Source organism: Oncorhynchus keta, chromosome 23 (genome assembly GCF_023373465.1).
Source record: "Oncorhynchus keta strain PuntledgeMale-10-30-2019 chromosome 23, Oket_V2, whole genome shotgun sequence".
Lineage (NCBI taxonomy): Eukaryota > Metazoa > Chordata > Actinopteri > Salmoniformes > Salmonidae > Oncorhynchus > Oncorhynchus keta.
The window spans coordinates 35,411,227-35,436,986 of record NC_068443.1 but is presented as its reverse complement, the minus strand read 5'-3'; the positions used below and the strand labels follow the sequence as shown (position 1 = coordinate 35,436,986).

At 41.2% G+C, this 25,760-nt stretch overlaps 1 protein-coding gene across 10 annotated transcripts in view; it reads left to right on the top strand.

Moving 5' to 3' along the window:
- dpydb (dihydropyrimidine dehydrogenase b) overlaps positions 1-25,760 on the top strand; it is a 151,863-nt gene that overhangs the window by 35,798 nt on the left and 90,305 nt on the right. For all 10 annotated transcript variants that reach the window (XM_052477102.1, XM_052477101.1, XM_052477100.1 and 7 more), the window contains exons 4-8: positions 8,011-8,098; positions 8,321-8,482; positions 20,396-20,592; positions 21,068-21,149; positions 22,427-22,514. In XM_052477102.1, coding sequence (XP_052333062.1) covers positions 8,011-8,098; positions 8,321-8,482; positions 20,396-20,592; positions 21,068-21,149; positions 22,427-22,514 — 617 coding nt within the window. The remainder of the gene's footprint in view (positions 1-8,010; positions 8,099-8,320; positions 8,483-20,395; positions 20,593-21,067; positions 21,150-22,426; positions 22,515-25,760) is intronic.

The window sequence follows — 25,760 nt, the reverse complement described above, 5'->3', positions numbered from 1 at the left end:
CCATTATGGGGTATTGTGTAGATTTTTTAAAAATCCATTTCATAATAATGCTGTAACGTAACAAAATGTGTAAAAATTCAAGTGGTCTGAATAATTCTGAAGGCACAGTATATATGTATGTATATATTATTTTTATTGACTAACTCTGCAAAATTAAGTTATTTGAGAATGAAAGTTATGTTACTAGTGCATCATGCTTTGTGACATTACGTTATCTATAACCTAGTTAGATCATGTATTTTCGCTACTTCTGGTGCACTAATTTGTTTGTGAGCTGGCTGCTTGTTCTAAAAACTATAATCTAATCTATTCAGTGGCAGAATGGGCAGCAGTGGTCATTCGGTTTTGGACATGCAAACATGGAATAGATGCATTTATGCTCAAATGTACATATCGCTTTATATATCTTCACAAAAACTATTGGTAGTTTGAAAACTTGGCATCATATTTCTGTCATGCTATTTTGTTGATAAACTCCAACCACCACCCCTCCTCTCCTAGCACCGGGTATTCAACCAACAGCATCCGCCACTGCCTGCAACAGGGTTGTACAATTAAAGGTGAGGTGGATTTTACATGGGTTATTTAGTAAAGAACAGTATGGAAACAAAACTGAAATGGGATAAAGGAGTCTATCCTTCCTTACATACTAGGGCTGTCGAACGATTCGAATTTACTGTGGTAAATCCCGATTAACCGCAAATTCAGAATGTACTCAAAATGAGACTTTTTTAAAATGTTATACAAAAAGCATTACAAGAATATTGACATCTAGATTTTGTCCAAAAGTAAATATTGGCCAAATCTGGTACATTGATTTTCTTTAACCTCAATGTCAGCTTGTTTTGACGTCGCATTGTTGCTTTTAGCTGTGTATTTTGATGTTTTCGGTGTATTTTCATGTGTGTGTCTTATGTGCACTGACGTGTAGTTTATTTTCAGCATTTGCTGTGTTTTTGCAGAGGGATTGCCATTTGGCTCCGTTTTTGAACATCTTTTTTTCCTTTATAAAAATCGACGGTGAGCATTTGAAGCTGCTAAGGACCCATCAGAGACGTGTGAGTTGTGACCAGACGAAAAGGCTTTCAACACAGAGACACTGAAAGGCATTGATATCCCTGGTGATTGAAGTAAGGTGCCATCATTAGTCCCTGAGACATTACGTTGTCACTAATTAGGAAGAGCAACACCTCGTCTTCCTCAAAGACTCCATTACTGCTGCGACTGAAGTCCCCCACCTCTCTTCTCCTCGGCATCACACCAGGAAGGTGGATTCATTATGACAAGAAGAGAAGAAAAAGTGTCCCTTTCCACTGATTTTCCCCCTTCCCTAGTACCCAGCACGAGTAGCTATAGACAGCAGGACGGACAGAGAGAAAGAGGAGGGTTTATTTCATACTGAAGCCAGTCTTAATTGGTCACGTCGTAAGGCAGTGTGTGTAATTATGATGACAGCGCCTGATTTTGGAGTGGACGGTCTCGTCCCTCCACGCGTGTTCCCCAGGGCTCTCATTATGACGATTGGCGACGATGGCTTTTATAATGTGTCCCCTGTCCCATCTGAAGGAGTGAAGGGTTTCCCCAGGGTCTTTGGTCCTCTAAGAGGTTGTGTAGCACTTTAAAGTCATTCATGTCCAAGTACTAGTCTGTAATGGTGTATTTGTTTATTGTGGAATGATACTTTTGTGGAAAGAGAGTGTGCCCTACTCATTTCAATGGCTTTCAAGGAATGTAAAGTGAGAAAATGTGGTGATATATGTCTGTTTTTGTAATGTCTCATTATGTGGCCTAAAAACTGTGAGTATTGTTTGTGATGTTCCTCATACACGTTCCTCATACAGCCTACAGAATATTTAAAGCTGAATAATAAAGGATAGCTGCCTTTTGAAGATGCTTTATTAAGGCACTGCTGTAGGCGAACACACACACATACACACAGACACACACCTCGCACACCCCCAACACACAGACCCCCAACCACCCGCCTCCCCACACACCACAGCTCTCCCTTGTGGGTAGCAGGTGTGGGGTTGGTCCTAGCATTAGAATCGACGGTGTGTGTCTCCTATGGTAGGGCCAGGCTTAGTGGGCGTTGTGTGCAGCTGGTAGACCTTCTTCCTCTATGGACCTCCAGTCTACTGCATCCTGACAGCTCTGACAGCTACGTTGACATCCCTTAAACATGCCATAATCTCTCTCTCTCTCTTCCATCAAATCCCCAGGGCTAAGCCAAAATAGTATCAGATAGCCAGATAGCATAACATGCTACATGTTAATGCGCTTTGAGGGTATAGAGTACCGCACGCACGCATGCACACACACACACACACACACACACACACACACACACACACACACACACACACACACACACACACACACACACACACACACACACACACACACACACACACACACACACATACACACACACAGTGCAGGACAACAGTTGGAGATGGCGCCACAATGGCAACCTAACAAGGTGTTGGAGTCTAATGCAGGAGCCTGAGTTGAATGTATAATGGTGGGTCAGGAGCCAGTTGACCTCCCTCTGTGGCTCATTTGCCACACATCTTAAGACCTGAAAACAAAGCCACCATAAATAATAGAACAGGCTGCTGAATCAAAGAGAACAAGGAGAGGACGAGCCTAGAATTGTTTGATTGTTGTGTTCTCAGGAAAGAGAAGAGTTGTTTAGAGATGCCATGGGAAGCGTTGGAAGTTAGGTGTGCAGCATGGAAATAGGTGTCCTTGGGTGTCCCCCCCTCTGTACTGAGTTTTTAAGCAATTGTAATATACAATTCTGATAGGGCCCCTCAGAATATTAGACCAATATCAGGTGAATATTTTATAGGCTTTTTGTCATCCAGAGCTCTGTGTCATCCAGATCCGGGACTACTCCTATGACTGTGACTGAGGTTGTATCTCTGTCTCTGATTGGTTAGATAAGGCTGGTACCCTTGAGTGGTGATGTTTGAGGAGATTCCCCGGTTGGTCGGTTAATAATGCAAGAGACTGGAGGCAGCGGTGAGAAGACATCCATCAGACGTCCTGAGACAGACAGAAGCTGGGGAGGGGGCTCACCTATAGTGTGTGTGTGTGTGTGTGTGTGTGTGTGTGTGTGTGTGTGTGTGTGTGTGTGTGTGTGTGTGTGTGTGTGTGTGTGTGTGTGTGTGTGTGTGTGTGTGTGTGTGTGTGTGTGTGCAAGAAGCTGTGGGGGCTTAGCTATAGTTACCACTCTGTAATAAAGGCTGTAGTATTATTGCCTTGGTGTGCTGAGATATAGTACAGCCTTAAGGGTGGACGCTTCTCTGTCGTTTTATGACGCTGTCTTCGTCTCTGTTTTCTCCCGGGTTAGTTTGGGATAGCATTTGTTTATGTTTCTGCTCAAGGTTGTTTGTGATAGTGTTGTGTGTGCTCCAATCCCTATGAGAGTAAGCTATAATAGTTCTAGAAAGTTGAAAAGTTGGCGTTTGTCTGAGTTGAGGGTGATTTAATTTCATATTAATTTGGGGGGGGGGTGCTTATATTTGTCCTGTAATGGAAACTCCCCCTGAGGCACCATCAGGGAGTGGGGTCACAGCCAGAGTTGCCATTGTACAGCACCCCTGGAGCAAGTGTCTTGCTCAAGGGCACAGCAACATTGTTTTTTTAAAATCACCTTGTCGGCTCCAGTATTCAAACCAGCAATCTTTCAGTTGCTGGTTCTACGCTTTAACCTCAAGGCTACCTGACGCCCCTAAAGAGCAAATGTTGTGTGACAGGATTGGGAGTCGGACACCCGTGTGCGGAGCACAATGGATTAGTAGTCCATCACCTTAACCACTCAGCGAACTCGTCCTTTGAAGTTCAACCTAAGGAGTTGACATTGAGGGAGTTGCGACATCCGTGTAAATCTATCGACTTTGAACCAAGCCGTGATTACGAGGTCATATTAGTGGATTTCAGTCCCCTCTTCTACATGTTTATTGAGCACTCACAACAGGTTCACTACAAAGGATGGATTCCAGATAAACCATCGTACCCTTTGTGGGTACACATTTTCTCTCTCGTATTTAATGTGATTAAGAATGCATTTGGAAGTCTGTGTGTTGTGCCTGCCTTTAATCATGACCTGAAAAGACACAGGTGTTCTACTCAGAGTGGCTCAGAGAAAGACCCTTTGTTAGTGGTACTCAGGATCCTGGCACGCACTGCCACAGACCATTTACAACTCCTGATCAAATAGGATTGCCTGTGAGTTATTTTCACTTGACATTTTGGAGAGCCGCTGGTCAGGAAAGCTGAAGTGACTGCTGTGGCTGTGTCATCTGCGGTTTTAATGTTTCAATGTTTCCTTACAAATAGAAAGAGAAAGGGAGAGAGGGGGGGGGGGGAAGAAAAAGGGAGAGAGTGAAAAGTAGAGGGAAAGAAAGAAAGGGATAGAGAGGATATTTCATCTGCAAGTTTTCCCGTGCTCGAAATGATGCATCTTTATTTGATGAGGTAAAAGTAAAGAGAAACGGCAATTAATTAAACAAACAAAAAAACACAAAATGCATCCTCACCAAAGCCTGTCAATTTTTAAAGGCTGTTTACTTTGACTAGTTTAGTAGGGGAAACACAAAACAAGCTTCACATAGGCAGCACACATGCTCAGTCCCGCCTCCTGCTTTCTTTCTTTCTCTTTTCCTCTTTCTATCTCTCTGAGGTCTTGTCGTTTGACAGGACTGGCAGCGCTGCATCCATTTTGTTACTTCATGAATATTTAATCAGGCCCAGCCAAATTAACCTATGTATAATTTAGCGACGGCGTGTTGTTGTCTACCAATATGGCGTCTCCACCACCATTACGGAGTCGTTTGTTTTTGGACCCCACTGTCTCCATGGAGACAAAGGGCTTAAGGCTGTTACGGTGACGTATTACCGCCACACCGGCAGTCATGAATCTTGACCGCAGTCAAATTCCACATTGGCCGTTGAGTCACGGTTACTAGGCTTCTCCAAAACTGCGCTCTGATGCCACTGATGGTCATTAGTAGCCTACCAAACTTACTAACGGCCAATCGCTAATGGCCTGGTACTCAGCTCTCTATTGTCCCTCTAATCACTCTGACATCAAGGCAAATGCAATAGAAAATCTAATCAAACACTTCATGAGAGCCCTGGCATTCAAAGAATGAGCAGAATAGGGTCACATGTTGTGCAGAGAGAGCCAGCTCTTCATAGCTAGTTGATGCATGAATTGTATAAAATGTATATAGGCTATGCAATTGTGTAAGAAAATTGTGATGGCCTCTATTAAAAAGAGGAGGATCCCATCAGCTTTTTATAAACTAGGCATACTCTATATATTTCTCAACATTCCTAATACTCAGCACATTGCTTCTCTTTATACAACCGGAGTAGCCAACCTGGCTTGAACGAAAATTAACCGCAGGTAAAGGGTCCTCTATTCGCTGTCCATGTGCATACGGATGTATTTTTCCCCTGTCCATGGTACATGATAATGGCCCATTCTAAATCAAAACTAATTTCACATATATATATATATATATATATATATATATAGTTAGTTAGTTAGTTAGTTAGTATATGTGAAGACGAGATTACATTGAGGATAGTCTGATTGGTGAGAATATTATCACTTGTGAATGATGCCCAGCGTGTGCAGACTAAGGCAAGAAAGATTTTTGCATCATGCCTAGGACACCCTTGAACGAGGTTGGAGAGCCCGTAGCCTACGGAGCCTATACATGTGTTCTTATAAGGCCAGTCATTGCACAATCGTGTGTAAAAGCAGAGTTTTGACTGGCCACTATTTAAAGGAGGATCCCTGCTTTCTCATGCTGCTATAGCCTATCTATTGCTAAACTCTTCAAATCAAGCGCATTAATACACTTTACAACTGGTGTAGCCTACCTGGTATATTAAAAACGTAGCCACAGGAAGCGCTTTCTCCATTCACTTCGAGTTCTTTTTGTTGTTGTTGTTGTCGGGGTGGGCCACTCTGAGTCAAAAATAATTCCACACATGTATTAGTAGGCTGTATGTAAAGACCAGATTAAATTGCCGATAGTCTGATTGGTGAGATTATTAAAAAAGTGTGTGTCAAATTGTGAATGAGAGACTGATGAAGTGTGTGCAGCCTGTGCAAGAAACAGAGCAGAGCACATGCCTTTCATGCAACTTTTTTCAAATCGTTATTAGAGTTGCATCCAGTAGCGGTGTGTGGGTAAAATCACTGAGCCAAGCCAGTAAAAAAAAAAAACGATGTTGTGATAATTGCGTTGCTTGCTCTATAATCCATTCGTTCATATGCCACGTGACATACAATAAGGCCGTGACAACAAAAAGATGACAGTCACACAGTGGAGGAATAAATTCAATGACACATATATTTATTTCATCCCAAAACCGGAGAGCAACACCTGTCCAGTGAAGTCCACAAAGCAAATATTGCATGTAACAAACCGTTATATCAATTACAGTATGGTCAAGCAAGTTAATGTTTTTTGACAGCTTTACTAAACAACTATTGATTTAGAACCAGAGAGTTATCGCAAGTCAGCACAAAGACTTCAGGAGCATTGCCTTTCGCTATTTCAGTACAATTTCAATTTAAACATCATCAAATCAACAAGGCTATTACATTGAGTGTACAAAATATTAAGGACATCTTCCTAATACCGAGTTGCCCTCAGAACAGCCTCGATTCATTGAGTTGGCTGGATGTCCTTTGGGTGGTGGACCATTCTTGATACACACAGGAAACTGTTGAGTGTGAAAACCCCAGCAGTGTTGCAGTTCTTGACACAAACTGGTGCACCTGGCACATAATACCGTACCCTGTTCAAGGACACTTGAATATGTTGTATTGCCCATTCACCCTCTGAATGGCACACATGCACAATCCATGTCACAAATGTCTCAAGGCTTAAAAATCCTTCTTGAACCTGTCCTCTCCCCTTCACCTACACTGGATTTAAAAATAGATTCACCTGATTCACCTATGTCATTAGAAAGAACGTTTGTTCTTAATGTTTTTCACACTACAGGCTTTCTTTAATACACTGAAAGCAAATGTCAAGATGCCGAAAACAATTTAGTCCAATCAATGTTTCTAAATATCATGTGGCTGTCCGTGGTACTGATGTGTGTGTGTGTGTGTGTGTGTGTGTGTGTGTGTGTGTGTGTGTGTGTGTGTGTGTGTGTGTGCGTGCGTGCGTGCGTGCGTGCGTGCGTGCGTGCGTGCGTGCGTGCGTGCGTGCAGGCGCAAGTAAAACAACAAATGTTGACTTACCCTCCTTTCAGACTAGTTGAATGCCAATGTCTTCCTCCTCTCTTTCATGTTGGCAAAGCGGTCTATGGCTCTGTCATACAGTGCACTTGTAGTTTTTGTTGTCATAGGCTACCTAGCTAAAATGCTTGCTTGCCTAACTTCCTCTCATGGACAAGCTAAGCTAGCGAGCTAGTTAACGAGAGTCTACTAGGCTACATCTAGGCTACATATTGAACTTCAATCATCTCAGCCAGTGGCATAACATATTAATTCATGCTTAGTTCAGATTCGTTGAGCTCAGCTCAACGCTGATTGGCTAATTCTTTGACGATTGTTTTATGAAGGGAGGCCTAATGCTTGCTGGCATCAATCAATCAAATGCTGCGGTGGCAACATGTTATACTCTTTTGGTCCAGACAGCATCAGATACTGTACATGGGCTACCACTGAACACACACACACAGCATCTCTTTCGTCCAATCAGGACTGTCGGATGATTGGTTACTCTTCACAACCTCACATAGGCTACTAATACAATGGTATCAATACAATAGTAACACAATGGTATCATCTGTGCCTTTGATGCAAAAAGTGGTGCCTGTTCTTATTACTGGGGCATATCATAACAGAGAAATTCTTTGGAGTCAAATATTATACATGAGGTATCTGAAATGCTTTGGAACAATCATTTACTGTCATTTTTAGGTGATTGGTATATTGTGAATGTAATCATGTTTTCATCCCCACAGGTGTCTGAAATGTGCTGATGCACCATGCCAGAAGAGCTGCCCCACCAACCTGGAGATCAAGTCCTTCATCACCAGCATCTCAAACAAGGCAAGAAAGCGCTTTCTCTTGATGGACGTACAGCATAGGAATGCATAGACATTGTATATCGTCAAATTCCTTTATATGATTTACCTTAACACAAAGATGAATGCGTTTTTAACTGTATGTAATAGTTACTCTAGAGTTGACCAATTCAACCGGTACCTTTCTTTCACCTCCAGTGTGTGGCTGCAATATCAACATGCCTGTGTGTGTATTTGTTTCTGTCAGAACTACTATGGAGCGGCCAAGGCCATCCTGTCGGACAACCCCCTGGGGCTGACGTGTGGGATGGTGTGCCCCACCTCGGAGCTCTGTGTGGGGGGCTGCAACCTCTTCGCCTCCGAGGAAGGACCTATCAACATTGGGGGCCTGCAGCAGTTTGCTGTGGAGGTAACGTAGCCTGCCCTAATATATTTAGGGAAAATGAGTTTTGACCTCAGTATTGAACCTTTAGAAAAAGCCATTTGCAGATTTTTGTTCTAGGCAAAAATCCTTGTAGACTGAAATCCAGACCTGTTTTTTGCTAACATTCCACTCTGTGTCATATGCCAAATGTTTGTTGGCACAAACAGACTAGTACCCAGGCTAAGAACTTTCAGCTACAATATTACATTTTTGTGAAGTGCTGCTTGTATCAAATGTCCAGATATAGCCACCACAGCTCTCTATGTACGGTTCCTCCAACCCCTCCACTCCACTGCTCTCCATTGAGCCCACAGCAGTAGTCGGAACAAAAACACTCCGTCATCTCTCCCCATCTGTTTCCTTTCTCTCTCCGCTGTTCTCGCTTCATTCTATTCCCTGTCCGCCTCCCTCCTCTTCCCTCTTCGCCTTCCTTTCTCCCCTGTCCTCCCCCCTCCGCTCCCCTCCTCTCTCCTCTCCCCTCTCCTCTCCTCCCCTCCCCTCCCAAGTCCCTCTCCTTCCTTCTCAGGGTTGTAAAGCGTGTGTCTCCAACAGAGTGACAGCTCCTCTCTCCCGAAATGCGAAAGGTCACGGTTGTTTATCAGACTGATGATTAGATAACCCCTTCTGAGATCCCTATCCTGCCTCTACACACACAAACGCTTATGCACAAACACACACACGAGAAGACACACACTCTCTCTCACTGTGTCCCTCTCTCGCTCTTCCTCTCTCTATATACAGTGCATTCGGAAAGTATTCATACCCCTTGACTTTTTCAAATTTTGTTCCATTACAGCCTTATTCTAATATGTATTAAAACAACATTTCCCTCACCAATCTACACACAATAACCCATAATGACAAAGCAAAACAGTTGTAGACATTTATGCTAATGAATTAAATGTTTTAAAATGGAACTATCACATTTGCATAAGTATTCAAACCCTTTACTCAGTACTTTGTCGAAGCACCTTTGGCAGCGATTACAGCCTCAAGCCTCCTTGGATATGACACTACAATATTGGCACATCCTGTATTTGCAGAGTTTCTCCCATTCTTCTCTCCTGCAGATCCTCTCAAGCTCTGTCAGGTTGGATGGGGAGCGTCGCTGCACAGCTATTTTATGGTCAATCTTGGTTTCATCAGACCAGAGAATCTTGTTTCTCATGGTCTGTAAGCTCTTTAGGTTCCTTTAAGCGGGCTGTCGTGTGCCGTTTACTGAGGAGTGACTTCCGTCTGGCCATTCTAGCATAAAGGCCTGATTAGTGGAGTGCTGCAGAGATGGTTGTCTTTCTGGAAGGTTCTCCCATCTCCAGAGAGGAACTCTGGAGCTCTGTCAGAGTGACCATTGGGTTCTTGGTCACCTCCCTGACCAAGGCCCTTCCACCCTGAATGTTCAGTTTGGCCGGGGGGCCAGCTCCAGGGAGAGTCTTGGTGGTTCCAAACTTCTTCCATTTAATAATGATGGAGGCCACTGTGTTTCCTTGGGACCTTCAATGCTGTCGAAATCTTTTGGTTCCCTTCCCAGATCTGTCTTGACACAATCCTGTCTCCGAGCTCTACGGACAATCCCTTCGACCTCATGGCTTGGTTTTTGCTCTGACATGCACTGTCAACTGTGGGACATTATATAGACAGCTGTGTGCCTTTCCAAATCATGTCCAAACAATTTAATTTACCACAGGTGGACTACAGTCAAGTTGTAGAAGCATCTCAAGGATGATCAATGGAAACAGGATGCACCTGAGCTCAATTTCGACTCTCATAGCAAAGGGTCTGAATAGTTATGTAAATAAGATATTTTTGTTTTTATTTTTGATACATTTGCAAGAATGTTTAAATGTACTGTATCTCTCTCTCTCTCTCTCTCTCTCACACACACACACAAACACAAACACACACACACACACACACACACACACACACACACACACACACACACACACACACACACACACACACACACACACACACACACACACACACACACACACACACACACACACACACACACACACACACACACACACACACACACACACACACTTGCTCCACAGGCTAGCTCTCTAATACACACAGGAAAGAGCATTTCCTCGATTGAGTTCTGATGGAGACACAGAGCTTTAAAATATATATATATATATATATATATACGCTACCGGTTAAAAGTTTTAGAACACCTACTCATTCACAGGTCTTTCTTTACTTTCACTATTTTATACATTGTATTATAATAGTGAAGACATCTTAACTATGAAATGAAACAACACATATGGAATCATATAGTAACCAAAAAAAGCGTTTAAACAAATCAAAATATATTTTATATTTGAGATTCTTCAAATAGCCTCGCTTTGCCTTGATGACAGCTTTGCACACTCTCTCAACTAGCTTCACCTGGAATGCTTTTCCAACAGTCTTGAAGGAGTTCCCACATATGCATTTTTTGGCTGCTTTTCCTTCACTCTGCTGTCCGACTCATTCCAAACCATCTCAATTTTGTTCAGGTCGGGGGATTGTTGAGGCCAGGTCATCTGATGCAGCACTCCATCTCTCTCTTTGATAAAATAGCCCTTACACAGCATGAAGGGAGGTGTGTTGGGTCATTGTCCTGTTTAAAAAACAAATGATAGTCCCTCTAATCCCAAACCAGATGGGATGGCGTATCGCTGCAGAATGCTGTGGTATCCATGCTGGTTAAGTGTGCCTTTAATTATAAATAAATCACAGACAGTGTCACCAGTAAAGCACCTCCACACCATCACACCTCCTCCTGCATGCTATACGGTGGGAAGTACACATGTGGAGATCATCTGTTCACCCACACTGCGTCTAACAAAGACACAGCTGTTGGAACCAAAAATCACAATTTTGAACTCCAGACCAAAGAACAGATTTAAACCAGTCTAATGTCCATTGCTCGTGTTTCTTGGCCCAATTAAGTCTCTTCTTATTATTGGTCTCCTTTAGTAGTGGTTTCTTTCTGGTCTCCTCTGAACAGTTGATGTTGAGATGTGTCTGTTACTTGAACATTTATATGGGCTGCCATTTCTGAGGCTGGTAACTCTAATAAATGTATCCTCTGCAGCAGAGGTAACTCTGGGTCTTCTATTCCTGTTGCAGTTCTCATGAGAGCCAGTTTCATCATAGGACTTGGTCATTCTAGAAATGATCAGTATTGAGTTGCTGTTATGTCTTACAGTTTTTTTTTCGATTGCTAAACGACAGTGGACACAACTGGAGTCACATGTGCAAAACTCTTAACTACAGTCTGCATAGCAGCAGTTCATATGGACCAAACTCTAGTTCGTTTTTCATTGCTTGAACACAGTTTTCAAAACTCTACACACTTATCCCATGACTTTCACCACAACTTGCACAACACTGTGGATTTACAGCACTTTGTTCAAATGCTAAAACACTGCTGTCAAAACTGTGAACCACACATTCAAAACGGAATAGATTTCATCCTTGTGCCTTTCAAACACTGCTGATTGCAATTTCAGCTGAAAGGCTAAGCAGGTGTCTTGTTTTAGACTTGTTAGTGAACACACACACATATTACAGTATATATAGGTAGAGCTCAGAAAGACTCATTTTGGAAATGGAACAAGGAAGATGGGTTCGTGGAGGGAGAAGGGTGGCAGGGAGAGGGCAGATGCGTGGAGGAAGACAAAGAAGACAAAGAGCTGTTATTTCAGATGAAATAAGGGCTACACTTATAGACCATGTCGTGAACCATGGTCTCTCATTGAGAGAGGCAGGGTTGAGGGTGCAACCCAATCTGCAAAGATCCACAGTGGCATCTGTAATGCGAATTTTCCATCATGCAAACAGGTGAGAGTTACATCCTTACAGTAAATGAAAACATTACAGGAATCTATTTTGTATTGCAATTATAGAATATTTACACAGATATATATTACAGTAAGTTTGACTGTAAAATGTATTTTTACAACAGGACCCAAAGGCTGCCCACAACAGGGGGAAGAGGAAAAATATTTTCAGATGTGCAGGAAAATGCTATTGTTGACATGGTTGTTGTCAACAATGCAATAAAACTGCAGGAGATTCAAGATAGAGTGCTGGCTGATAAGGATATATTTGAAAATGTTAATTCTGTCAGCACAACAACTATTGCTCGAGTCCTAAAGAAAGACCACATTCATTTGTATTTATCAATGAAGCTGGATTTAACCTTGCCAAAACACGGCGCAGAGGAAGGAATGTTATAGGTCAAAGGGCCACTGTGGAGGTTCCAGGCCAAAGGGGGGGAAATATCACCATGTGTGCTGCAATGGCCAATGATGGTTTGCTTCTCAACACACCACTCATTGGCCCATACAACACAGAAAGGCTTATAGCTTTCCTAGAACAGCTCTATGCTCAGCTAGTGCCAGCAGAACAGGGGGAGCCAGTAAGAAACCCCCAAGTTTTTGTCATAGTTTGCGATAACGTTGCTTTTCACCACTCTGCAGCTGTCACAGATTGGTTTGCAGCACATCACAGATTTATGGTTTTGTACCTGCCTGCATATCCACCCTTCCTCAACCCAATAGAGGCGTTTTTCTCTGCCTGGAGGTGGAAAGTGTTTGGTCACCACCCACATGACCAAATGTCTCTTTTGGAAGCCATGCGTGCCGGATGTGAGGACACGAGTCCAGAGGACTGCCAGGGATGGATAAGGCACTCCAGAAGGTTCATCCCCAGGTGCATGGCAAGAGAAAACATTAGATGTGATGTTGAAGAAACCCTGTGGCCTGATGCTAGAGAGAGGCAGGATTAGCCCCTCAATTATTTGTTCGAATTACAGTATGTACTTTTAGTTTCAACCTTTTTTTTCTCATTACTGTAATTCCGTAAATTACTACAGACTATTGAAGCAAACTGCTAATTTTCATTTACCTTAAAGAATTGTTATGTTCTAAAAATGTAAATAAATCATGTGAAAGAATGTCACTCTTTTCTTTGAAGAAAATATTACTTTGTATGAAGTCACTGAAATTGTTCAAACTGTAAAGATGAAAAGTTTGTATTTTCTGTATTGGTGTTTGATGCTAGTGTTTTTACTCTCCGTGTGTTCTGAGTGACAGTGTGTGTTATCTCAGTGAGGGTTTTGCATAGTGTTTGGCTGCACTGAGTGTGTTTTGAGCCATGTGTTAAGAGTTGTGTTGCTTGGAATGAGTTTTGCAGGTGATGTGAACTGTTTCGCTCAGGTGACTGTTGGTAGTGCAGACTGTAGTTTGAGTTTTGCACATGTGACTCCAGTTGTGCCCACTGTCGTTTAGCAATAAAAAAAACTGTAACGTAATGATGGACTGTCATTTCTCTTTGCTTATTTGAGCTGTTCTTGCTATAATATGGCCTTGTTTTTTTAACCAAATATGACTATATTCTGTATACCCCCTACCGTGTTACAACACAACTGATTGGCTCAAATGCATTGAGAAGGAAAGAAATTCCACAAATTAACTTTTAAGAAGGCACACCTGTTAATTGAAATGCATTCCAGGTGACTACCTCGTGAAGCTGGTTGAGAGAATACCAAGGTTGTGCAAAGTTGGCATAATGGCAAAGGGTGGCTATTTAAAGAATCTCAAATCTCATTTGTTTAACAGTTTTTTGGTTACTACATGATTCCATATTTGAGATTCTTCAAATAGCCACCCTGTGTTATGTCACAGTTTTGATGTCTTCACTATTATTCTACAATGTAGAAGATAATAAAAATAAAGAAAGAAAAACCCTTGAATGAGTAGGTGTTCAACAACTTTTGACTGGTAGAGTATATCTATTTTTATTTATTTTTTAAATTTTAAATATCCACACCACATACAAACATACAGATTTGATCAACAACTTACAGACGCACACAAACAACGAATCCATTTTCTCTGCCCAGACCTGCATGTTCATACGCCCTCCCTAGTGCCTGCGTTATTGTTTGGCACATGGCCTTAAATTGTACCAATTCGTATTTCTCTGTCGCCCATGCTATTTTATTTCAAACCCTTCAATAATAAATTATTCCATTTTTACATTGTGTTAATAATGATGGTGGATTGACTGATTTCCACGTTTTTAGTACACGTTTTTCAAGATGATTGATGAGAAGAGAATCGTCCAGCCCATTGGGTTTCTCACAGCACCCCCATAATGCCATGTCTTGAAATATGCAAACAGACAAATTAAAAATATGTTTATATTGTAATACGTCTGACAACTTTCCAGCTCCGCCCATAACTTTTGGGCTTTATAGTATTCCCAGAAAGCATGGGTTATCGAGTCATTATTAGTTTTACACATGACTCTGCGGTTGTGCTGTAGAATTTGTGAATTCTGTCTCTTGTATCATAAATTATATACATTAGTTTATACTGGATTAAGCATACATTTTAATCAACTGTAATTTCGTTAGTTATGCTACAACATTCCCTCTATCTTGTGCCAACATCGGTTCCTTTTAATTTAGTCTTGGTTCCATAAATTAAAATAAAATAATCTAAGAGATTGTCAATTTGATATGCTCTCCGCAAGGTTTTGTATATCTTACCTATCTTGCCTTTTCTGACTCAAATAAGGTTGCTCTGATGTCCAAAAGATTTCAAAAATAATATTCATGACATGTAACTTTTAAGTTACATGTATTTTAAAATGTCTACATGGGACAGTCCAAAATTGCTTTTCAATTCTGTCATGGAAATAAATGTTTTTCCTGTTTGCAAGTCATTTGCGGTTTCTATGCTATTAGTTTTCCACGTGGACCAATTTATCGGTGAATTCTGAAAAGCAATCCAAGGATTGTTCCACAGGGTTGTGTTTTTAGAGAGTAATATTGGTTATTGTAGAATATGTTTCATTTTCTTCCATATTGTTATAGTGTTGTTAAATATGACGTTGTTAATGTTCTTAGCTTTATCCGTTGAAAATAGACGCGTACAAATATTCTGGGGATATGCACATCTTCAATATGTACCTATTGTTCCTCTTTGGTGTATTCGACTATATGTCACAAGTTAAAGACTTGGGTAAGGAGTTGATACAATTCTAGAAGGTTAAAACCACCCTCAGACTTAGGAAGATGTAAAACGTTCCTTTTTATTCTATTAATTTTATTTTCCCATATGAAGTCTGTTATGACCAAGTATATGTCTTCGGCGGGGGAATTGGTATTACTGACAATAAATACAAAAACATTGAATAGGTTTATTCTACCTGTATGGTTTATGTGAAGATTGTTCCATTTAATTGGAATACAGTTATATCTTTATACAGTGTATTTGTTGTCACTTAATAAGCATCCTAGGTATTTCATGTTTTTTTGTGGTCCACTTATAGGATTGCTGTAGATCATGAGCTATTCTTCTTCTTTTTCCTATTGCCATTACAGTTGAAGTCGGAAGTTTACATCCACCTTAGCCAAATACATTTCAACTCAGTTTTTCACAATACCTGACATTTAATCCTAGTAAAAACTCCCTGTCTTAGGTCAGTTAGGATCACCACGTTCTTTTAAGAATGTGAAATGTTCGAATAATAGTAAAGAGAATGATTTATTTCAGATTTTATTTCTTTCATCACATTCCCAGTGGGTCAGAAATTTACATACACTCAATGAGTATTTGGTAGCATTGCCTTTAAATGGTTTAACTTGGGTCAAATGTTTTGGGTCGCCTTCCACAAGCTTCCCACAATAAGTTGGGTGAATTTTGGCTCATTCCTCCTTGCTCCTTGCTTGCACATGCTTTTTCAGTTCTGCCCACACATTTTCTATGGGATTGAGGTCAGGGCTTTGTGATGACTGCTCCAATACCTTGACTTTGTTGTCCTTAAGCCATTTTGCCACAACTTTGGAAGCATGCTTGGGGTCATTGTCCATTTGGAAAACCATTTGCAACCAAGCTTTAACTTCCTGACTGATGTCTTGAGATGTTGCTTCAATATATTCACGTAATTTTCCATCCTCATGATGTCATCTATTTTGTGAAGTGCACTAGTCCCTCCAGCATCAAAGCACCCCCACAACATGATGCTGCCACCCCGATGATTCACTTTTGGGATGGTGTTCTTCGGCTTGCAAACGTCCCCCTTTTTCCTCCAAACATAACAATGGTCATTATGGCCAAAAAGCTCTGTTTTTGTTTCATCAGACCAGAGGACATTTCTCCAAAAAGTACAATCTTTGTCCCCATGTGCAGTCTGGCTTTTTTATGGTGGTTTTGGAGCAGTGGCTTCTTCCTTGCTGAGCGGCCTTTCAGGTTATGTCGATATAGGACTCGTTTTACTGTGAATATAGATACTTTTGTGCCTGTTTCCCCCAGCATCTTTAAAGGGTCCTTTGCTGTTGTTCTGGGATTGATTTGCACTTTTCGCACCAAAGTACATTCATCTCTAGGAGACAGAACGCATCTCCTTCCTGAGTGGTATGACAGCTGCGTGGTCCCATGGTGTTTATACTTGTGTACTATTGTTTGTACAGATGAACGTGGTACCTTCAGGCGTTTGAAAATTGCTCCCAATGATGAACCAGACTTGTGGGGGTTTACATTTTTTTCTGAGGTCTGATTTCTTTTAATTTTCCCATGGTGTCAAGCAAAGAGGCACTGAGTTTGAACGTAGGCCTTGAACTACATCCACAGGTACACCTCCAATTGACTCAAATTATGTCAATTAGCCTATCAGAAGCTTCTAAAGCCATGACATAATTTTCTGCAACTTCTGACCCACTGGAATTGTGATACAGTGAATTATAAGTTAAATCATTACTTGTATCATGCACAAAGTAGATGTCCTAACCAACTTGCCACATCTATAGTTTGTTAACAAGAAATTTGTAGAGTGATTGAAAAAACGAGTTTTAAGGACCTCAACCTAAGTGTATGTAAACTTCTGACTTCAACTGTATATTGATATTTTCCGCGTTCATTTTGTATGCTGAGACTTTACAATATTCTAAAAATATGTTTAGCAAAGGGGCTTTGAATTTTCAATATTGGTCAGGTATACCCGGAGATTGTCTCTGTAAATTCATGTTTAGCAATACATGTTTAGACCTGTTACAGGTCCTGTCTAAATCTTTTTTTCAAGTGGTCCAATTGCCAGAAGAAACATTGCTTCCAAGAACACCAAATCACAGTAGTTGTCACAGGACATCCCAGGTCAACAGTGTAGCTGAGTAAGGGACAGTGGGACGCCACAACATGATATCATTGATAAGCATCAATCTGGTATGATTTTGCAAAAAGATAGGCTTCGAGGAACATGACTCCCAAGTGATTACATTGCATTCAGTAGGGGAGAGATTAGCATCACACTATGGAAGCCTAGAGAAAGGCATCACGGACATGACTCCTAAGTGAATACATTGCTTACAATGGGGGAGAGATTAGCATCACACTATGGAAGCCTAGAGAAAGGTATCATGGACATGATGCCGAAGTGAATACATTTCATTCAATGGAGGATGATTAGTCACGTGGCATGATGCTTAAGTCAATACAAAAAGATATGAGTAAAGGTATTGATGCATAGATGTGTGTAAAGGGAGTTAACATAAATCAGGACAATGCATTGAAGGCAAAAACGATGGTGATAAAGCTGCAATGGGTAAATTGGGGAAATACTCAGACAGACAGACAGACAGACAGACAGACAGACAGACAGACAGACAGACAGACAGACAGACAGACAGACAGACAGACAGACAAACCAACGTTTATTAGTTGCGTAACACGTCTGTCGGTTTTTATAGCTGTTCTCTCTCTCTCCATTCTCTAATCCCCTACTCCCGAGTGGTGCAGTGGTCTAAGGCACTGCATCTCATTGCTAGAGTTATCAAACCCTGGTTCAATTCCAGGCTGGATTACAACCGGCTGAGATTGGAGTCCCATCGGGCGGCGTGCAATTGGCTGGGGTAGGCTGTCATTGTAAATAATTATTTGGGTGGGGGGGGGCTGGAATTGTTTTAAGAAGGTCATACCAAGGATAACTTAGCTATTGATTTTGAATTTTAAGCCCTTGAAGTATAAAAAATATATATATTATTTGATACAAATGTTTTAAAAAACAATGTTGGGCCTTACTGCTATTTGCCTATACAAACACATTGAATAACAAATTCACTATATGGAACAACAGATAGTCCCCCCCACAAAACAAAAATCTAAAGGAAGTGTCTGTCCTTTATCTGAGAGATACTGTATAAGAAAGATCAGGAAACATTAGACATGTTTTTTTTTATATGTATTTAACCCCTTATTTTTGGCACTCAACAGTCTCCACATTCTTCCATCCATTTTTTTTCAACTGGTACCGGGGCAGTATCATCATTCCATAGAGGGGTCATAACCGTTTCTAGGCCAAACCACTCGGACACTGCAGATGATCTTGCGAGAAGACGCCGCTCTCTCGCTCTGTCACCTTTCACCGCAGATGTGGAAGTGCGACATAGGTGGATGCGGTGGATTGAGATGCATGCGATGCATAAAAATACACTTGATCTTTCTCTTAAACAGACAATGTTGTCCAATGTTGCAACAGTAACAAAGGGGACAGGTCTTAGCAGATACAAATATGAAAAATTGTAAATGATGAGACAAGTTTAGCCAAGGAGAAAACATTGAGCTATATAGGGTGAATGACAGGATCCTTCCTAGCTAGCCATGATTGGCTGAGATAATGGAGGGGTTGACCATGGAGACGGTGTGCAAAACATTTACATGTGATTTCTTAAAGGGATGGGTGGGTCGATGGCTTATAAGAGGGTGTGAACGATGCTGAATGGGCGTTAACAAAGCAGAGCTCTCTAGCACTCAACAAAGTCTTTCAAGGGCTTTTTTCTCCTACTTGTCTCCTAAGATATTAACAAGATTATCACATTTTATAGCAGAATAATGTCCCATGCTTCCTCCAATCACATTGTTCGAAATAGCATTTGCAGCTCAGCTTCTGAACATTTGTCATCTGTAAAAACAAGCATTTTTGATTTTTTTTTTAACGTAAGCCCCTTGTTGGGATGGGCCATTTCACATTAGCTTGATTATATTTCAAAGATGTCAACCAGTATTTTTATTTTTTATTTTTGCCATAATATCTTACAGTAGACTGCTCCCATTCCATTCGGTGTTTGATCTAAATGCATTCTGAGAATATATTTTTTCCTTATTATTTAATAACATGTAAGTGAATTATGATTTATTACAGGCAACATACAAAAGTATCTTAAAAAATATTCAATGCAATGTATTCACTTATGCATTATGTTCCTTGAAGCTAATCTTTTAACAAAATCGTACCAGATGGACGCTTATAGTACCCATGTTCCCTAAAGGTACAGGAGAAAGATGCTTGCAGAATTTTTAAAAATACCATAAATACCCAAACATTCTGAAAATACACGTATGTAATTTTGCCAACTTTGCTCATCCGATATGCAGGCTATTCAGCTCACATTCTGTAGCTGCACATAAATGATGCACCATTATCATAGTACCCACATAATAAAACTGCCATAGTGTGTCAGAGGTTCCCTGGAAAATAGAGTTATGATACTGTAAACTACTGCAGACTGGCTAGCATGGCTCAACAAAGAACCACCATCGAGAGCATCAGTCCTCCATCTCAACAAGTAGCAGTGGGGTTAAAGATGGACTGTAATCATTTTGTTCAATTTCAACTTGTCAGTTCCTCTCATATCAAATGTCACATATTAATGTGCAATTCCTCTTTTGGAATGCCCCTCACACTAAAATCCCAGCCCACTCAGGGCTCTGACCTTTGTCCAATGTGACAACCATAAATGTCAAGTCCATATGAACTTCTTCCTGGCCTGTCAAACGGATAGTGGAAATGTTTTGTTTTCTTCTTCTTAAGACGTCGTTCCGTCGTTTTTCATTCCAGGTTTTCAGCAAAATGGGAATTCCTCAGGTGCGGAACCCTGACCTGCCGCCTCCGGATGACATGCCGGAGAGCTTTCATGCCAAGATCGCTCTGATTGGTTGCGGCCCGGCGAGCATCAGCTGTGCCTCCTACCTGGCCAGACTGGGATATGACAACATCACCGTGTTCGAGAAACAGAAATATATCGGCGGCTTGAGGTAGCTGCACTTATTATTACTAATTTCCAGAGACTTAGGAATTGAATTAGATGTGAGTCTATCTGTACTGTGTGTGAGGTCAGGTGGAAATTGCAATACACTCTACTTGGAGCCACAGTCATGATGCTCACATAACACTTCTATAAGGATGACATCCTGTACATAATGCCTGGTCATAACAATTCATGATGGAATACTGTGTGCGCGTATGAACTCCTTATGCTGCTTCTACGTTAACTCAACGCATTATACAGGATGTGACCAATGGATGCACAATCCTGTTGGTAATTATTTTACATTCAACCATTTTGACACCGTGGCACTCCATTTCAGAGATAAGACCTTTGTACAAAAGCCTTAGCTAAGTCATCCAGTGGACCAGATATTATTCGTATTGATGATTTATTTACTTGATTGATAGCTAGTGATTAATAACTGGTAATGTTTCACTTCTTCCTCTATTCCTCTGTTTCAGTACTGCAGAGATCCCTCAGTTCCGCTTGCCCTATGAGGTGGTGCAGTTTGAGATTGAGCTGATGAAAGACCTGGGGGTGAAGGTAATAAGCCACGGATCACACACATGCATGAAAGCAAGCACACGTGCACATACGAATGCATGTGCGCACGCACGCACACACACACACACACACACACGAAAGCACACGCACACACGTGCAAGAACGCAAGCACACACGAATGCACACGTGTGCACAAACACCACTTCACCACACCTGACTTCTTACACACACCACCTCATCACACCTGACTGCTTACACACACCACCTCACCACACCTGACTGCTTACACACACCACCTCACCACACCTGACTGCTTACACACACCTCATCGCTGGTATACACTTGACTGCACGCACATTCACCCAACCACAGACACACAATGCTTACTCACACGCAGCAGTCTCACTCTCACTGTCAAGAGCTATGAACCCTTCACCAGGAAAATATCAGTGACATTAATAACGACAATAGAAAGCCCTAAACAAACAAACAGGGACAGGGCAGAAGGAGACAATCAGAAGCCACGGTGGGGGAAGCTAAGTGACAAAGAGACTTCCTCCGGCGAGTGGCATCCATCTGGTCATTGTCTGAATGCCACGGCCTGGGAAAGGGCCAATCAATACTACTCATCCAGCTCACCTGACCGTGATTAATTTGATTTATTCTTAATTGTTTATTTATTTGACAGGGTGACAGAGAGAGAAGGAGAAGGGAAGAGATTGAGAGAGAGAGAGAGAGAGAGAGAAAGAGACGGGGCAGGGGGAAAGGTGGAGAGGGAAAGGGGAGAAAAAGAAAGACGGACAGAGAAAGGAAAGAGAGACATGGGGAAAAGAAAGAGAGAGCGAGGGAGACAGCATTCCTTGAGGTTGGCTAGATCGAAGCAAAGGGATGGAGGGAGGGGAGGTAGATATTTCTTCTTGTGTTCTGACCAATTACTTCAAGGCTTTATTCATCTCCAGAAATGAATCCCATTACGATGGCCTCTCAATTAATTTAATTGAGAGAAAGAGTGTGGGGGAAATGAGAAGGACTTCACTCTATTACACCAGTGACAAACACAAACAAATAGACCGCTGTTGTGACTGTGTCCTCTGTCCCTGTTCCATGTAGTTACTTAACCCCAGTATAATGCTATCCGACCATTGTCCTATTGTCTCTGTACTTCTATTTCGTTGTGTTTATTTATTTAAGCTAGTTGTAATTACAAATGTCACTGATTACTAATTTACAGTAAGTACGTTAACTTACAGCTAATAATACAGTAGCAAATGCACAAAATCCCTAAAATGTCTAAGGTGCTACGTTTCTCCTCTCAGGTTGTCCTAGAGAAGGGACTGGGTATGAACGGGATGAGCCTGACCTCTCTGAAATCCGAGGGATTCCAGGCTGTCTTCATCGGAATTGGTCAGTCACTTGCATATATCATTTCTTACCTTACATACAATGTGTTGTGATCTAGTGTAGCTTGTTGTGCAAAGCAACTCTCTTTTTTTAAGAGTAGGACGAATTACTCAAATTCAAAGACTTTCAGAGGTACAGTGCCTTCAGAAAGTATCCATACCCCTTGACTTATTCCACATGTTGTCGTGTTACAGCTTGAATTCAAATAGATTAAATATATATTTTTCTCGCTCCCGTCTTCACACAATACCCAATAATGGGAAAGTGAAAATGTGTTTTTAGACATTTCTGAAAATGTATTGAAAATGAAATACAGAAATATCACATTTACATAAGTATTCACACCCCTGAGTCAATACTTTGTAGAATCACCTTTGGCAGAGATTATAGTTGTGAGTCTTACTGGGTCTCTAAGAAAGTCTATAGAGCTTTCTACACCTGGATGGTGCAACATTTGCCCATTATTCTTTCAGAAATTCTTCATGCTCTGTAAAATTGGTTGTAGATCTTTGCTAGACAACCGTTTTCAGGTCTTGCCATAATTCTCATGTACATTTAAGTCAAAACTGTAACTCGGCCATCTCGGGAATATTCACTGTCTTCTTGGTAAGCATTTCCAGTGTAGATTTGGCCTTGTGTTTTAGGTTATTCTGCTGAAAGGTGAATTCATCTCCCAGTGTCTGGTGAAAAGCAGACTGAACCAGGATTTCCTTTAGGATTTTGCCTGTGCTTAGCTCCATTCCATAAATGTTTTATCCTGAAAAACTCCCCAAGCATACCCATAACAAGATGCAGGCACCACTATGCTTGAAAATATGGAAACTGCTACTCAGTAATGTGGTGCATTGGATTTGTGCTCAACATAAAGCTTTGTATTCAGGACAAAAAGTGAACTGCTTTGCCACATTTGTTTTTGCATCATTACTTTAGTGCCTAGTTACAAACAGGATGCATGTTTTGGAATATGTTTAATTCTGTACAGATTTCCTTTTATTCACTCTGTCATTTCGGTTAGTAATTGTGGAGTCACTACAATGTTGTTCCTCCATCCTCAGTTTTCTATCACAGACATTAAACTCTGTAACTGCTTTGATTTGATTTGATTTATTAGGATCCCCATTAGCTGACGCTGTAACAGTTCTCTTGTGGTGAAGGAGAGTCGGACCAAAATGCAGCGTGTAGATTGCGATCCATGTTTAATAAACAAACGTAAAACACGAATCAATACAAACACTACAAAACAAAGAACGTAACGAAAACCAAAACAGCCTATAGTTGTGTGAACTAACACAGAGACAGGAACAAGGACACTAAGGACAATCACCCACCAAACACTCAAAGAATATGGCTGCCTAAATATGGTTCCCAATCAGAGACAACGATAAACACCTGCCTCTGATTGAGAAGCACTTCAGACAGCCATAGACTTAACTAGAACACCCCACTAAGCTACAATCCCAATACCAACACACCACATACAAAAATCCCATGCCACACCCTGGCCTGACCAAATAAATTAAGATAAACACAAAATACCTCGACCAGGGCGTGACAGACGCCAATGGCAACAGCTAGTCTTACTGGGGTCTGACACATAAGGAAAAATACATTATAGACAAAATACTTAGTAATTGACATACTTTTAAAAACATTAAGTTATTGATATTTTATTGTGTTCCTTTTATAATGTTAGTCAGTAAATATTTTCTTTACTTTCTTTTCTTAAAACTGCATTGTTAGTTACGTGCTTGTAAGTTCATGGGAAGGTTGTAATTCTGTTGTATTCGGAGCATGTCACAAATACAATTTGGTTTGATGGAATTTGATCAGTTGCACATACTGTACATGTTAGTACACACACACAACAAGTAGGTCACATGGGGGAGAGGCGTTGTGCCGTGCGGTGTTGATTTATTTGTTTTTTGAAAGCAGGTTTGCTGTTCACTTGCGCTATTTAAGATGGAAGGGAGTTCTATGTGCTCATGGCTCTGTATAATACTGTACGTTTCCTTGAATTTGTTCTGGACCTGGGGACTGAGAAAAGACCACTGGTGGCCTGTCTGGTGGGGTAAGTGTGTGTGTCCGTGCTGTGTGTAAGTTGACTATGCAAACTATTTGGAATTTCCAACCAGCCACCCAGTCTTTCTGAAACTCTTAGCCAAGAGAGACTTGCATGTATAGTATTAGAATTAGCCCTCTGATTACAATGAAGATGCCGCTTTGTTCTGGGCCAGCTGCGGCTTAACTAGGTCTTTCTTTGCAGCACTTGACCATATTACTGGACAATAATCCAGATAAGATAAAACTAGAGCCTGCAGGACTTGACCATATGACTGGACAATAATCCAGATAAGATAAAACTAGAGCCTGCAGGACTTGACTGGACAATAATCCAGATAAGATAAAACTAGAGCCTGCAGCACTTGCTTTGTGGAGTGGGGTGTCAACAAAACAGAGCATCTCTTTATTACGGACAGACCTCCCCATCTTTACAACCATTGAACCTATGTTTTGACCATGACCGTTTATGATCTGGTTAATGTATGTAAATTGAAAAGTCTTCTGTCTGTCATGTCTTTTTCATTATATGTCGGACCCCAGTAAGACAAGCTGTCCCCATTGGCGTCGGCTAATGGGGATCCTAATAAATCAAATCAAATGAGCAATTTAGTCTCCTCAACGTGTTCAACAGCTACACCATTCATTACTAGATTCAGCTGAGGTCTAGAACTTAGGGAATGATTTGTACCAAATACAATGCTCTTAGTTTTAGAGATGTTCAGGACCAGTTTATTACTGGAACACCCATTCCAAAACAGACTGTATCTCTTTGTTAAGGGTTTCAGTGACTTCATTAGCTGTGGTTGCTGTTAGCTGTGGTTGCTGTTTTAAAGTCACCATTGGACATGATGAAACCATGAGCGTTTTCCTTCCTCTCCGGCAAATGAGTTAGGAAGGACACCATCACTTTGTAGTGACTAGGTGTATTGATACACCATCAAAAGTGTAATCAATAACTCCACCATGCTCAAAGGGATATTCAATGTTCATTGTTTCTATTTTTACCCATCTACCAATAGGTGTCCTTTGTGAGGCATTGGAAAACCTCCCTGGTCTTTGTGGTTGATTCTGTGTTTGAAATCCACTGGTCGACTGAGGGACCTTACATACAATTGTTTTTGTGGGGTACAGAGATGAGGTAGTCATTCAAGAATCATGTTAAACACTAATATTGCGCACAGAGTGAGT